General features: G+C 42.3%; 1 protein-coding gene across 2 annotated transcripts in view; it reads right to left on the reverse strand.

Annotated features, from left to right (window-relative positions):
• The window catches only part of clybl (citrate lyase beta like), a 60,085-nt gene continuing 47,475 nt past the window's right edge, over positions 1–12,610 (reverse strand). The window contains exons 4-9 of one of the 2 annotated variants that reach the window (XM_069706932.1): positions 9,468–9,569; positions 7,934–8,027; positions 7,049–7,216; positions 3,104–3,228; positions 2,104–2,129; positions 1,885–1,952 (exon numbers count right to left, since the gene is read on the reverse strand). In XM_069706932.1, coding sequence (XP_069563033.1) covers positions 2,121–2,129; positions 3,104–3,228; positions 7,049–7,216; positions 7,934–8,027; positions 9,468–9,569 — 498 coding nt within the window. In that variant the 3' untranslated portion in view covers positions 1,885–1,952; positions 2,104–2,120. Of the gene's footprint in view, positions 1,953–2,103; positions 2,130–3,103; positions 3,229–7,048; positions 7,217–7,933; positions 8,028–9,467; positions 9,570–12,610 lie in introns of both variants that reach the window. The other variant, XM_069706931.1, reaches the window with a different exon arrangement.

Consider the following 12,610-nt stretch of genomic DNA (forward strand, 5'->3'; position numbering starts at 1 on the left):
TCAGTTTTCTAGCTTTAATTCAAATATATATTGATGGACATCATGCATGAAATCGACTATGGGGGTGACGATGTCAAACCAATCGGGGAAAAAAAAAAAAATCTTTATTTTTTATCCAGATTATACACACAAAATTCAAAGACGTTTCTATTTCTGAAACTTCTTCATTAATTGCAACAATATTTAGCTGCAATCAAGTTTAAAAAGTCCTCAAAGTATTTTAAAGTTTGATAAAACAAAGACAAATGTACAATATAATTTAAGCAATCACTGGCAGGCAACTTAAAATGAACTAACTGCTAAGTTAAACATACATCTCTGAAATGTTACATGTCGTCCAATTTCACCATGATGCTTGTCCAATATCTATTTTGATGCTCTGCAGAGTCTCACTAAACATCCCCAGCCAAATAATATTCAATGGAAGTCAAACACAATAGCAGTTTTGTCCACCAACCTCAGGGTATAATAGTAGACTGGAGAAAAAAAACAAACCTACAAGCTGAATATGTATTCACCACATAGGAAAAAAAAGTGAACCGGGGGTGAGAGAAATATGTGGCCAAATGCCAAAGAAGCAGCGTACTGTTGGGGTCTTTGGCTGGACGCAGGAGTGGTTTCGATCTTTTTGTCTGGCCTGGCCTGGCACAGACACTAGCCCTGCCCCAGACACAATAGATCATACAGTAAGAGAGAGAGAGAGAGAGATGAGTGGATGAGGTGGGGTAGAGGAGGTATGGCGCCTTTCATTACCATGGTCACCAATGGCACTATTAACCATTCAACACCCCCCCAATTATCCTCCCATCCACAGTCAGAGAGACAAAGCCTCAGTCCTGGTCTGCTGGAGCAACATGGCCACTAATCTGTCTCATTCTAACATCACACCCACTTCACTGTCTCTGCAAGTCAGACATGGACAAGCGCTCCACAAAGCCCCTTTTGTACTTCCATTTGTGACAAGACAACAAACTTCTTTACTGAACTCATTAAGGAGTTCATTTCTAGGTTTCACCGTTGATACGGTTAAATAGGTTTTGTAGATGCTGATGTAAAAGCAGGTCACGTTAATCTCGTGTTAAATGAGAGATCAGCTAAAGAGTTTTGCTGCAGCTCGTGTTGTATTTTTTCTTTTTCGTCCAGGTCATGGTGTCCCTAACGCCACACGCCTTCCCCATCAACACACCATCAAACACAGGCTCACAGCTGCCGCAGAGAGAGCTGCATGCCTTTACTAGGGAGAGTAACACAAAAAAGCTAAATAGTGACTTTACGCACTTCCATTCGCCTTTTCTTTTCTTTTAAAGCCAGCGAGCAGGACTTTGATGTTTGGGAGTCAGGCCCCGTGTAGGGGGGCTGAGGCCTGACTGGAGGACTTGGGGGCCGCAGTGAATAGATCCACAACAGTGGCTTGTTGTGTTTGTTTACCCTTTTGCCCAGCTGCCTGGACCGTGGAGATGGGACAGCATTCATCATGACCCAAGAGAGATGGGAGGTATGGGCACACACTCGCTGGAGAATGTGGTGATGGTGCAACACCCTGCAGAGCATGCCAAGAACGGCAACACGGGGCAACAGTCCTCGGAGGTTGGTTTCAAGAGGCTCACTATGTGCAGAGTTTCTCCTTTTGAAATAGAAGAGTCCCAACAGAAGCAAAACTTGGCTGAAACCCAAATAAATCAAGTGAATTAAATAACAAATATTTGACTTAATTAAAAGTCTCGTGTCAGGCGATGTGACAATGATTGAAAAGTTTCTGAAGTGCTATTTTCCTCCTGAGACCTTCAACAGTCCTGGTTCCTCCCTTGTCGGGGTTTCCTCACGTGGTTCCTCCCGTTTCTTCTCAACCGGTTGTGTTATTTCTTTGGCACCGTGGCAGAGAGCGTTACGATGTTCTGAGCCTGCTTCAGCGAGGGCATGTCAATCATGCTGCCACGAAAGGTGAACGCACCCTGAACAGGTTTTGCAACACAGGCAAGAGCAGAAAGAGAAAGATTAGATTTGACTACTCAATGCTGCTCTAAACAATGTAAAAAAAAAAAAAAAGAAGTATGAATTACAAATTGTATTATTTATTTGAAAATGATAAAAATATCCACAAACCTCACGTCAAAATACTGTTAGGGATTCTAGGCGAGAATTAAGAAAAGCCTGTCGCGTTGTATAACAAAGGAAGTAACCCTGCTCACTGTTCAAACCACCACACACACACACACACACACACACACACACACACACACACACACACACACACACACACACACACACACACACACAGAGAGAGAGAGAGAGAGAGAGAGAGAGAAACACACACATGCACGCCACGGCAGAGGGATGGGTAGGGTATGAATCCCTTGGGCGATGCTTAGTAGAAGCAGCCCTGGCAGGGAGAGGTGTGGGCAGATTGTGTATTACCTCAGCAGATAGCCCACAGAGCTCTACACACAGGATCCAACCATGCACTAAATTAGGAACAATAATATTGTACACTTAATTGGCCCTACTCCCCCCCACCCACACACACACACACACAGACACACACACTGTCTCTGAGAGTCACCCAGGGTTGTACAGTATGTATTTTCTGGTACTACGGAGGTGTGTGAGAAGACACACAAAGGATCGAGTGGGAGAGCAGAGAAAGACCGCGGTCATCTGAGCGCAGAGTCAGCACACATATTTTGTCATGTTGGAGGAAGTTTGGTGTAAAAAATAAATAAATAAATATTCCACAAATTATTGAAAGGTCTCTTCCATCATTCATATGAATATTTTGTAAAGTCAACGTATCCCCTGAATGATTTTGTAAATATTTAGTAATCAGAGTTAAATTAAATGAGGTTGTAGCCCAAGTAAAATTACTGGAAATATAAACTAGGACAACAAATTAATGAGCAAGAAAAATAGGATTTGGATCTTCTTTTGAGTTGATATCGTGAAACTTTTTTTTTTATTTTTTTTTTTTGCATTTAAACCTTCTCTGCAGTGAGCAAATAGTTAAAAAAATTTTTTAGATCAGAACACTGCCAATAAAGAGAAATTTAAATTGCCTTAAACTCTGCCAAAAGGAGAATCACATTATTTCAGAGGGTGTTAACCTTACCTTTCCCTCCTTCTGATGTTGGTCAAAAGCAGCAATGAGCTCTTTGGCCCACTGGACCCTCTCCTGACTGGGGGAGAACTCCTCCTGCACAGCCTGGATCTGCCCTGGGTGGATGACCTGCTTACCTGCACACAAACACAAAAAGAAAACTAACTATATGCTAATTGTAACAGTGGGTTTTCATCTGCTCTGAATATAATTAGGGGAAGAATTTGCGCTAAAACAATAAAATAAAATAAAATGATCTTACTTGTCGGCGCAAAACTATCAATAACACAGTTTGTGCCTTTTGCTCCGAGTATAACGAGAAAAATATCAGAAAGTTGCTGCACAAACAAATGTATAGAGCTGGAATGTTAAGAAAAAAGTTGGGGGAAAAAAACTGTGAATTAGGAGGGGATGCAGCTGGCACTGCTCCATCAGAGAGGAACCACAACAAGAGAGGAGAAACAGGAAATACAGCAGTGATTTTCAGTTTCAGTATGTCCTTTGACACTGAGGTGAGTCAAGCGGGTAGCACAGGACCGTAAGCTGCTGTGCGTCATGATGGGTAAAAAGCGTCTCCTCTCTGCTTGTAGTCCTGCCGTTATACAGAAACTTAGCTGAATACTTGGTTCGAATTTATTATAATTTAAAACGGCACACTGACTGATGTAAGAACAGCCAGTTAGAGCCGAAGGAGACATATATGGTCAAGTAAATCATTAAAAATAAACAACAAAATAATGCAGAATTAGCCCATGTAACTGTAAACAAAGTATTATATTCATAACCACATTGAAACAACAACCAAAAATTTTCATGCAAAAAAAACAACAAAAAAACAACAACAACTGAACTAATAAAGAAGAACTTCTTTTTCTATTTGGCTTCGATATGTGTTCAGTGACAGTGGCTGCACACCGACACTGAACAACTGAAACAGAAGCCTAATATGGAGTTCAAGCTCTGCCTGCCTACCCCCCCCCCAACCCCTCCTCCACACTCCTGCTCCTGCTCCCTCTCAGTTAAATGTGGGTGAACGCCACAGACATAATCCCGTGTACATTTGCAGATCAAACTTGTAGTGATAAGTTAAGGTTATGAAACGTCTGGTGAGAACGAAGGCTCAGGGGCAGCCAGCAGGAACTCGACACTTTAGGGCTTAGCTCTGTCGCCAACAACAAATCCTTCAAGGTGGCGGAGCGGGCGGGCTGAACGGGCAAAAAAAAAAAAAAAAAAAAATGTAGCCCAGGAGAGAGGAGGGAAGAGGAGGAGAGGTGAAGGCAGGCGAGCGAAAGGGGAGGAGAGAACCCGCTCCCCTTCATCCAGCTCCGCTCACCCTAGTTAACCTAAAAAAAAAAACCCACAGCAGACACACAAGCAGCTTGTGTGTCTGCTGTGTTTTTTTTTTTTTGGGACTAAAAGGCTTCAACAATGACTTATTACTTACTTAAAATTGATATTTACAATAAATAAATACATTTCAGGGAAGTGTGCAAACAGCAAAATACGTTCAAAACCCATTCTGTGTGCGTTTTTCTGAACTTGTGATGTGTGTTTGTGCAACAAACAAAACAAAAAAAAGTGCCATCACAGCCTCGCTGCTTCACACAAACAAACAGCCTGAGGACTCCCCAGGCCACGCTGGAGATGTGTCTGACTGTGTTGGTTGTGTGCGTGCACTCTTATAATATCTAGGTTTTTGTGCTTGTGCATCACCCTGTCTGCAGTATCTAAACAGAACAAGTAGAGATGAAAAACTACGGGAATATGTGCATATGTGTTTGTCTGGGGTAAGTCTGTGTGTTGCAGTCCATCAGCGGTGAGGCGAGAGGAGTGTGTATTCCCTCCTCTGCCACCTGTTTTACTTCTGGACAGAAGACGGGAGCGTGTTTCGACACTGGAAGTGGCAGGCTTACTGTATGAGGGTGTCTCTTTGTGTTCGTGTTCGTGTGTCTGTTTAGGACGACGGGAGAATGACAGAGCGAAGAAACAGACTGGGTGACTCAGGTGCCCTCAGTTACAAGCCATTGGTTCTCCTAAAATACATCATTCATGCCCTCCAGCCAATCCCAGCCTGCCATGTGGTGCTGGCATCTCATTGGAGGATTGCTATTTAGCAAAGTGCTCTCAGGCGAATGATGGGCAGGGTCCCGGGGATGGCAGTGAAATGTGGTGCCTAAAAGCAGACAATTCTGTGGAACCGTTTTTCTATTTCTGGGAGGCAAACACTTTCACTGACTCTTAACAGCAACACACAGTTTACAGCACATTAAAACAAGGCGCTTACAGAGTGAAGATGCTGAACTGTTACATCCCCAAATGAATCACCTTCCTGCCAGACATATTTGAGACTTGTAAAGGTGTACGATTGTGGCTTCTCTCTGGTCTGTTTACCAGTAAAGAGCACCGGGTGTTTGTGTTTCACCAGTGTGTTCTGTGCTCGGTGCTAATGGGTGCTGTACGCGGCTTAGGTAGTGCCAAGGTCAATTACTGCACAGGTAGAGGCTTTTGGCTGCACCGTATTATTGCTTAAGCGCACTCGGGCCAGTAATAGCTACTAACTAAGATTATACAGAGTGCCCATGGCTTGTAAGCCACTAATCCAGTGCTTTGAATGGTTCTGTTCCATAACCATTTATTTCATCAACCAGCTGTTTCCATTCATTAGCTTTTATGCTTTTTGCCTCATGTTCAGCACGTTTTGAGCTTTTTTTGGAGGGGGAGGGTAGGGAGAGGGGGGGTTATTAGCGCAGCGAGATAAGTCGTAAGTCATTCAAACTCAACCCACTAACAAACAATTGAAAACAAGATGTTATATTAATAAGATTGAGAACTCCTTGTGCTAAACATAACATGCGATCAGGGTAAAACTGCAGCAAACTGTACGAAAATAGACAAATGTGAAATAAAATCCTAGGCAGAAAAGAAATGCTCATGGCAACAGCTGAGCAATTCTGAAAGACAGACAGACAGACACAGACAGACACACACAGCACCAGAGAATACAGGTGGCAAATGAGGTCACCGGGAAGACTTTCTGTACAAGACAGCAAGAAGCTACAAATTGATTTGATGATGTGACGTCCAGGTAATATGTGTATAATATGTGTGTGCAGCATGAAGAGTGTGGTCAGTGCCACTGCTTCTTTTTCTCACATTTCTTTCCAGAGTGAAAGCCTAAAAATGTCTGATGCCATCCTGTTAAAATGTTGGAAAAAAAAAAAAAATCTAAACTACTGAGGAATAAGGAACAAAACAATATCATGAAATTCAGCTGCTTATTTCTCCAGTTTATTTGGATCTACGCCACAGGAAGAGGAACGAAAATATCAGAACAAATGCATTTGCTGCATGGAAGGGACACCCGCTTTGGGACAGGCTGTCCTGCCCTCTGTGGTCCGTTACATGCAGTCTGCAGGGCACACGCACGCTTTACATGGCTGCAGAGACTCAAAGCACATACTACCACACTTTCCTAATAAGTCACACACACACAAAAAAAAAAACAACATCCATGGTGAGGACAACAGAAATAAAGTGTTTAAGGACTGCAGTGTTGTTAACAATTCATTTCACCAGCTCCTAAATTACTAAAAAACAAACAGCCCGCCGCGAGTTCTAAAATCACAGATGTATTGGTCATTCCAAGTATAAATATCAAATGAAAAGCCAGGAGGTGTTTTGCAACCTCACGCCAGATTTTAAAACATCTACAGATAAAGTCATTTCCTATTTTCATTTGGAAGGAGACAGGTGAAAGACAGTGTGACAGAAGGAAAGAGGAGTGAAAATGCAATTGCTGGATGGCTTGAATGCTGCTTGCCTCAGGAAGTTGAGGGAAAGAATACAAAGCAAAGCAAATGCAGAAATCTGAGGTGCCTCAGGGGGACAGACACGATGTTTCAAGTCAGGACTTGGAGGGACAGGGTCAGATTCGAGATGTCGAACCAGGAACTGTACCTGTGAAGCCCATGAGAGCTCCTTCTCTGGCCTGCTGCCTCAGCCCCTCCACGTCTTTGTAGTCGATGTAGACCAGGTCGATAGCCTGCAGCCCAAATGCTTTAGTGGTCACAACCACCTTCTGCCTGGCGTAGAGGAGCTCCCTGGCATCCTTTGTCCTTGTGGCACCTATGGAAAAAGGGATGGGGAGACACACACACACACCGCTTGTAGATGTCAGTCAACATTTTTAAATCTGGTAGGTAAGAGGTGTAAATGAGTGGAAATGGTGAAGAGTGATAAACAGCAGTTATGATCATAAACAGCATGTCATCTTTCTCGTCTTTGGTGGGAGACCATTTCATATCAAACAAAGATTTTGACATTAAATATGGTTGTTTCTAATTGGACATATCAAAAAGAGCTGGTCAGCAGTTTCTCCACTGTTCTCTTTGTTTTGTTGCCCATTCACAAAACAAACAACAGAAACCTAACCACGGGTTAACTGAGGAAAAAAAACAAACGTAGTTTAAAAACCTAACTTACACACAGTCTTCTATTTTCATGTGCTAAGTGGCCATAAGTTACATGTCATCGTTCATTCTGAGGCGTCCCGATACACAAAGTCCTAGAATTAACCTCATTTTCAATGCTTACGCACAAAATCATCAAATAAAAACAATAATACTTTATTTGTAACCACTTTTCATGCAGTCCTTCAACCATTTGTTCAAAAGAGGGAAAATGTGAGTAACCTCTGTGAGATATGTATAGTATTTACACAAGCGATTTAAGTTGTGGATTTTACACCACTGGTGTTCTCTGCCATAAATCCAGAAGGACAAAGACTGAACGTTTGTGGTTGACATTGTGTGGAGAGATTTAAGCAGAATGTGTGATAGCTACCTATGCTGGCACAGAAGTCATCAGAGCCAAACACCACGCCATCATGGTGAAGACCAACTTTGGGGGCGAGACGACGAACGTCCTCACAGACCGCCTGAAGAGAATATACTGTGTGTTAACACGATATAAAGAAATGTTGGTTGTAGTGACACGAAAGCTCCTCATTAAACTCAATACTTCTACAGCCATCGTCACAAAACCATCACAACTTTTCTCATTGAGAGATTACAACATAAATGACAATAAACAGATTTTTGTCAAATCCTGATTTTCATTTCACCTTTACTTTCTATAAACCTTGATGTTAATATACCAGCTCACTAAATGTGCCACCTTCAGCCCCCACTCCCCACCCTCCCCAACAAAACAAAAAAAAAAAAAATACATAAAAGCAAACAAACACAAGTAGAAAAAGATGCTTCTTTTCTCTTGGCTGGCTCCAAACACTCAGGTAAGAAAAAGTTGAAAACCACAATACTTTCTGATTACCATGTTTCAGTAGCCATGGCTGAAGCAGGAATGTTTTTAAACCTGCAAAGTACTTAAAGCTGGCATTATATGATTGGTCCTTTTTTTTTTTTTTTTAAAGGTGTGTTCAATCATTTTACTCCATATTTCCTGATGTAAATGGTATTTTTTTCACATTATAGACTATTTTATTTGGTCAAACTTCTTGTGAGGCTACTTTGTGTTAAACCATCATTAAATACTGAAGCGTGGATGCAAAAAGGACAAAGATTTTGTTCATATTGAAATAAGAGTCTGATGTTTTGCTGCTTTTACTGGAAAATATCAAACAACAACACAAGTTCTGGACAATCATTACTGAGGAAAGTAAAATAACAACAACAACAAAAAGATCCGAATGTGATCTTCTGTGGTGAAGAATAGGAAACAATGAGAATGTGTTTTGTGCTTTTGTTGGCCTCCAAATTAATTTCACCACTAGCTGTGCCACAGCAAGTTTTTTTTTCTCCTCATGCTTGTAACCTGGGGTTCAGTCTGGGCAAAAATACTGGGTGTTCTCAAGAAAGCACACAGAGGCACCCCCTGCCATCAAAACACACAGGCACACACTCGCAACCAAAAACACAGTCGCAGAATTAGAGTGAAGAACTAAAAGACAAATCAAAAGAAGGAATGACAGCTGGTTTCTCCCCAAATGCCCCAAACCATGCCCTTTTCCCCATGTAGCTGAAGGTCATGCTGCACTACAACAGAAAGCGCTTTGATGCTCGCCAAAATATCATTAAGAACTTTTCCACTATGATGATTTAAAACAGTTCTAATTAAAAAATGTCAGCGTGTATGAAGAGGGATAGAGAGAGACATGCACAGACAAGCAAAAAAAAAAAAGCCTCAAAAGGCTCATTTTGAGAGGCAGTCCGAAAGCTTTGAATCCCTTTCATTTTGGACATGTGGAGTTCTGTACTCGCTGGTGCAGTCTTTAATCTAAAGTGAACAATGGACAAACAAGAGAAAATGTCTTACGCGTGCAGATTTTTCCTTTTGGTGGCGTTTGTTTGTGATTTACCTTAAAATTGAGCAGGCCCACAGCGGTTTCCACAAAGGTGACGAGGCGAATGGGTTCTGTCAGTGCCCGTCCTTTCAAGTTGTGCTGAAACCTGTCAACAAACTAAGCACACAGGGACCATCTTCATGAGCAACTCATTAACAAAACCCACTGTTTCTGTGGAGAGAAATCAATCACAATAAATTAATTTGGTCTCTCTACTTTGTAACAGTCATATTCACATTCATCAAATGTTTGTGCTTTCTCTCAGACTCATATTATATTTTAACATTTGCTGAAATAATAATAAATAACTTTTCAGATATATGATTAGCTTGAACCTAGTGGCGATTCGGTTGATCATTTTTTAACATCTTGTTCTGGTGGACTGCTTTTTCATTCAGCTTCCTGCACTATTGTTCAATTAGTTGTCAAATGCTGCTGCTACACTCTGTGAACTTATCAATACATTAATAGTAATATGAATTATAAAAACAGGGAACTCAACCGGAACAGAAAGCAGATATTGAGCTATTTTGTCAGAGTGAATTTAAAAAGAAAGAAGAAAACCATTCAGCGGTAACAATCGTAAATGGTTTGACATGTTTCTCAAAATCCAGTGTGGGGTAAGACAGACAGAGAGGAGGGAAAAAAGGAAATCTTTATGCGCAAAAACTTACTTTTGATAAAAATTTTGACACTTTTATTTCCCGCACTGTTCCCATTTCAGTCCTTATTCACAGACACATCTATGAGGGTTCAAGAGCAAGCGTGGAAGTGCAGCAACAAAAGCGAGTGAAATGAAATATTTTACATTATCACCGGGGTTCCCCCTTCGTCTGAAGTCTTCTGCTCTACCTTCTTTCAGAGCCTCTGCATAACTACAGCGTGTACTCCCCTGAGAGAGTGCACATGTAAATGCACACGTGCACACACCAGCACACGCGCGCACACACACTGCAAACCAATAGAAGAAACAAAATATCGAAAAAAGGGGGAGAAGAAACAAGATTTGGGATGTCTTTGAGTGTGTTTTACTGCGACATTATTCTGTTTTTGCGTCCCCTCCTCCGTGGCAGGGGAACAGGGAGACTGGAGCAACAATCAGAGTGTGATGTGACACTTTGTTGAGGCCTTTATCCTGCACGACTCCTGCTAATATGCAAGCTCACCTAAGTAGGGCTTTAAAACCAAGTTTAATTCTTTGAAGACCAAAGCATTCCAATTTTTTCCAACAGACCAGTTCACAGCTAGCCCTGGACTGCCAGTGGGGTAGCCCAAATTCCTAAATCTATCATCTGGAAACACACAAAAGCCCCCTCCATCAGATATTTCCTTTCAAAGCCAGACGAAAAGAAAAAAAAAAAGAGAGAGAGAGAGAGAGAGAGAGAGAGAGGAGAGAGTGCAAAAAGCTCAGAGTAGAAATGTCTACCTCCGTGTCCCCCCTTCATCGTCTTCTCCCTCTTTGACACACCAGGAGAAAAGACTGTTATAAATCATCTCAGGTACAGCGCTACTATTTTTTTTTCTAAATGAAGAGCAAAATAACCCTGATGCCCACACTCACGACTCTTGTTCTGGAAACTGAAAGAGTGGGCCTCCATTGAAGGATTTCAACAAAAAAAAAAAAAAAAAAAAAAATAGGGGCAATTTTAATCATCTCTCCATTCAATCTCAGTTGGATAAATCATATCTGAGAGATTTGCATAAATACAAACCATCAAAGACTTTTCATCTTCAAAGAGGTTTTCAAGACCCAATAGGCTTTGTACTGTAATCATCTGAGGTCACAACCCTGTGGGAGCAAGGCTGCTATGGCAACATAAAAACTAACGCTGGGGGCTTAGCATAATATCCCCCCCCCTCGCAAACACAGGAAGGGGCGGGGGGGTCCGAGAGGGAGTGTGAAAAGGGGGTGTAGATAAACCTATTTCTGGGACAGAGGAAACTAGATAGATATGGCCTGTTGAGGGGGAAACCTGGCTGCTATTACACATAGAGATTACCACCAATACACTGCACCACGCAAACCCCAACAAGGCTGTGGCGAGCCGGGTGCGCCGTTTAGATTCAAACCAAAGCCAAACAAATGACAGCTCCGTGCAGCACCACCACTGGCTGGAAAGCCTCCGAGCCTCTCTGATTACATGTTTCCGTTCTTCTCCCGTATTCTCCTCTTCAGCTATTATACACTTTGAGGCTCTGATTTACGCTGCATAAGAGGGACCATAGTGCTCGTTCACTGTTCCTCTGATGCGTACGGCAACCATTAGCTGTCAATGGCTCTCGAAACCCGGACCCTTTAAGATGTTATTCACCACTGAATTGAGAAAAAAAAAATAAAGGAAACGTAAAAAAGAAGAAATAACACCTCTTCTTGCCATTCAGAGCCACGCCACAAACAAGCCCTCTGACAATTTCACCACCCAATCTTGAAAAGAGAAGGAGGGAGAGATGGAGCTAGAGAAAGGAGGCTATAGTGGGACAAGTTTCAATTAATTTTCTTCAAAAGGGGGCCAGATTAAATGTTTCCGGCCTGCTGAAGTGTTCATTTCACAGAGGGGAAGCGGAGAGAGGGATGAGGGGAGGGGACAGGAGGAGGAGTAGAGGAGGAGGAGTGGGACAGGGTGCGATTCTTTTGGTCCCAGTGCGCACCAAATAGTGTGGTGGGCAAAGAATGCACACGGCTCCGAATCTGTGTGAGAATTGTCCTCAAACAAAGGGAGGGAGTTACGCCTGTTATGGCCCAATAAGGCCTGTCAGTCACACAAGGGCCGGAGGAGAGCGGAGAGACAGAGCAAAAGATTTCCACACAAAGAGAAACAACCAAGTCCATCTTTTAGCGACAAATCAGTCCGGAGGTTCCTGTGCCAATATCAATAAAAAGGGAGAAAAATAAACAATTGAGGGGAATTACCGCACTGCCTTACAAGAGAGGAGAAAAATCAGACACACAAATACACACGAAGACACTCAGAAAAGTCTGCGCAAAGCCAGGAGTGGCAAAGTTTGGAATGACAACGATAAGAATAGATGGGAAACTTTGTCTCAGTAGTGCATGTGCACCTGCTAATGCACAAATACACAGACAAAAATAAAGCTACGTGAAAGCTGATTTACAGTGCACCTAACAGACATTTCTCCTGAGGGGAACATGACCCATA

This window comes from Brachyistius frenatus, unplaced genomic scaffold (assembly GCF_029030835.1).
Source record: "Brachyistius frenatus isolate BFR_SWC_R1_liver_20210118 unplaced genomic scaffold, ASM2903083v1 Contig_66, whole genome shotgun sequence".
NCBI lineage: Eukaryota > Metazoa > Chordata > Actinopteri > Embiotocidae > Brachyistius > Brachyistius frenatus.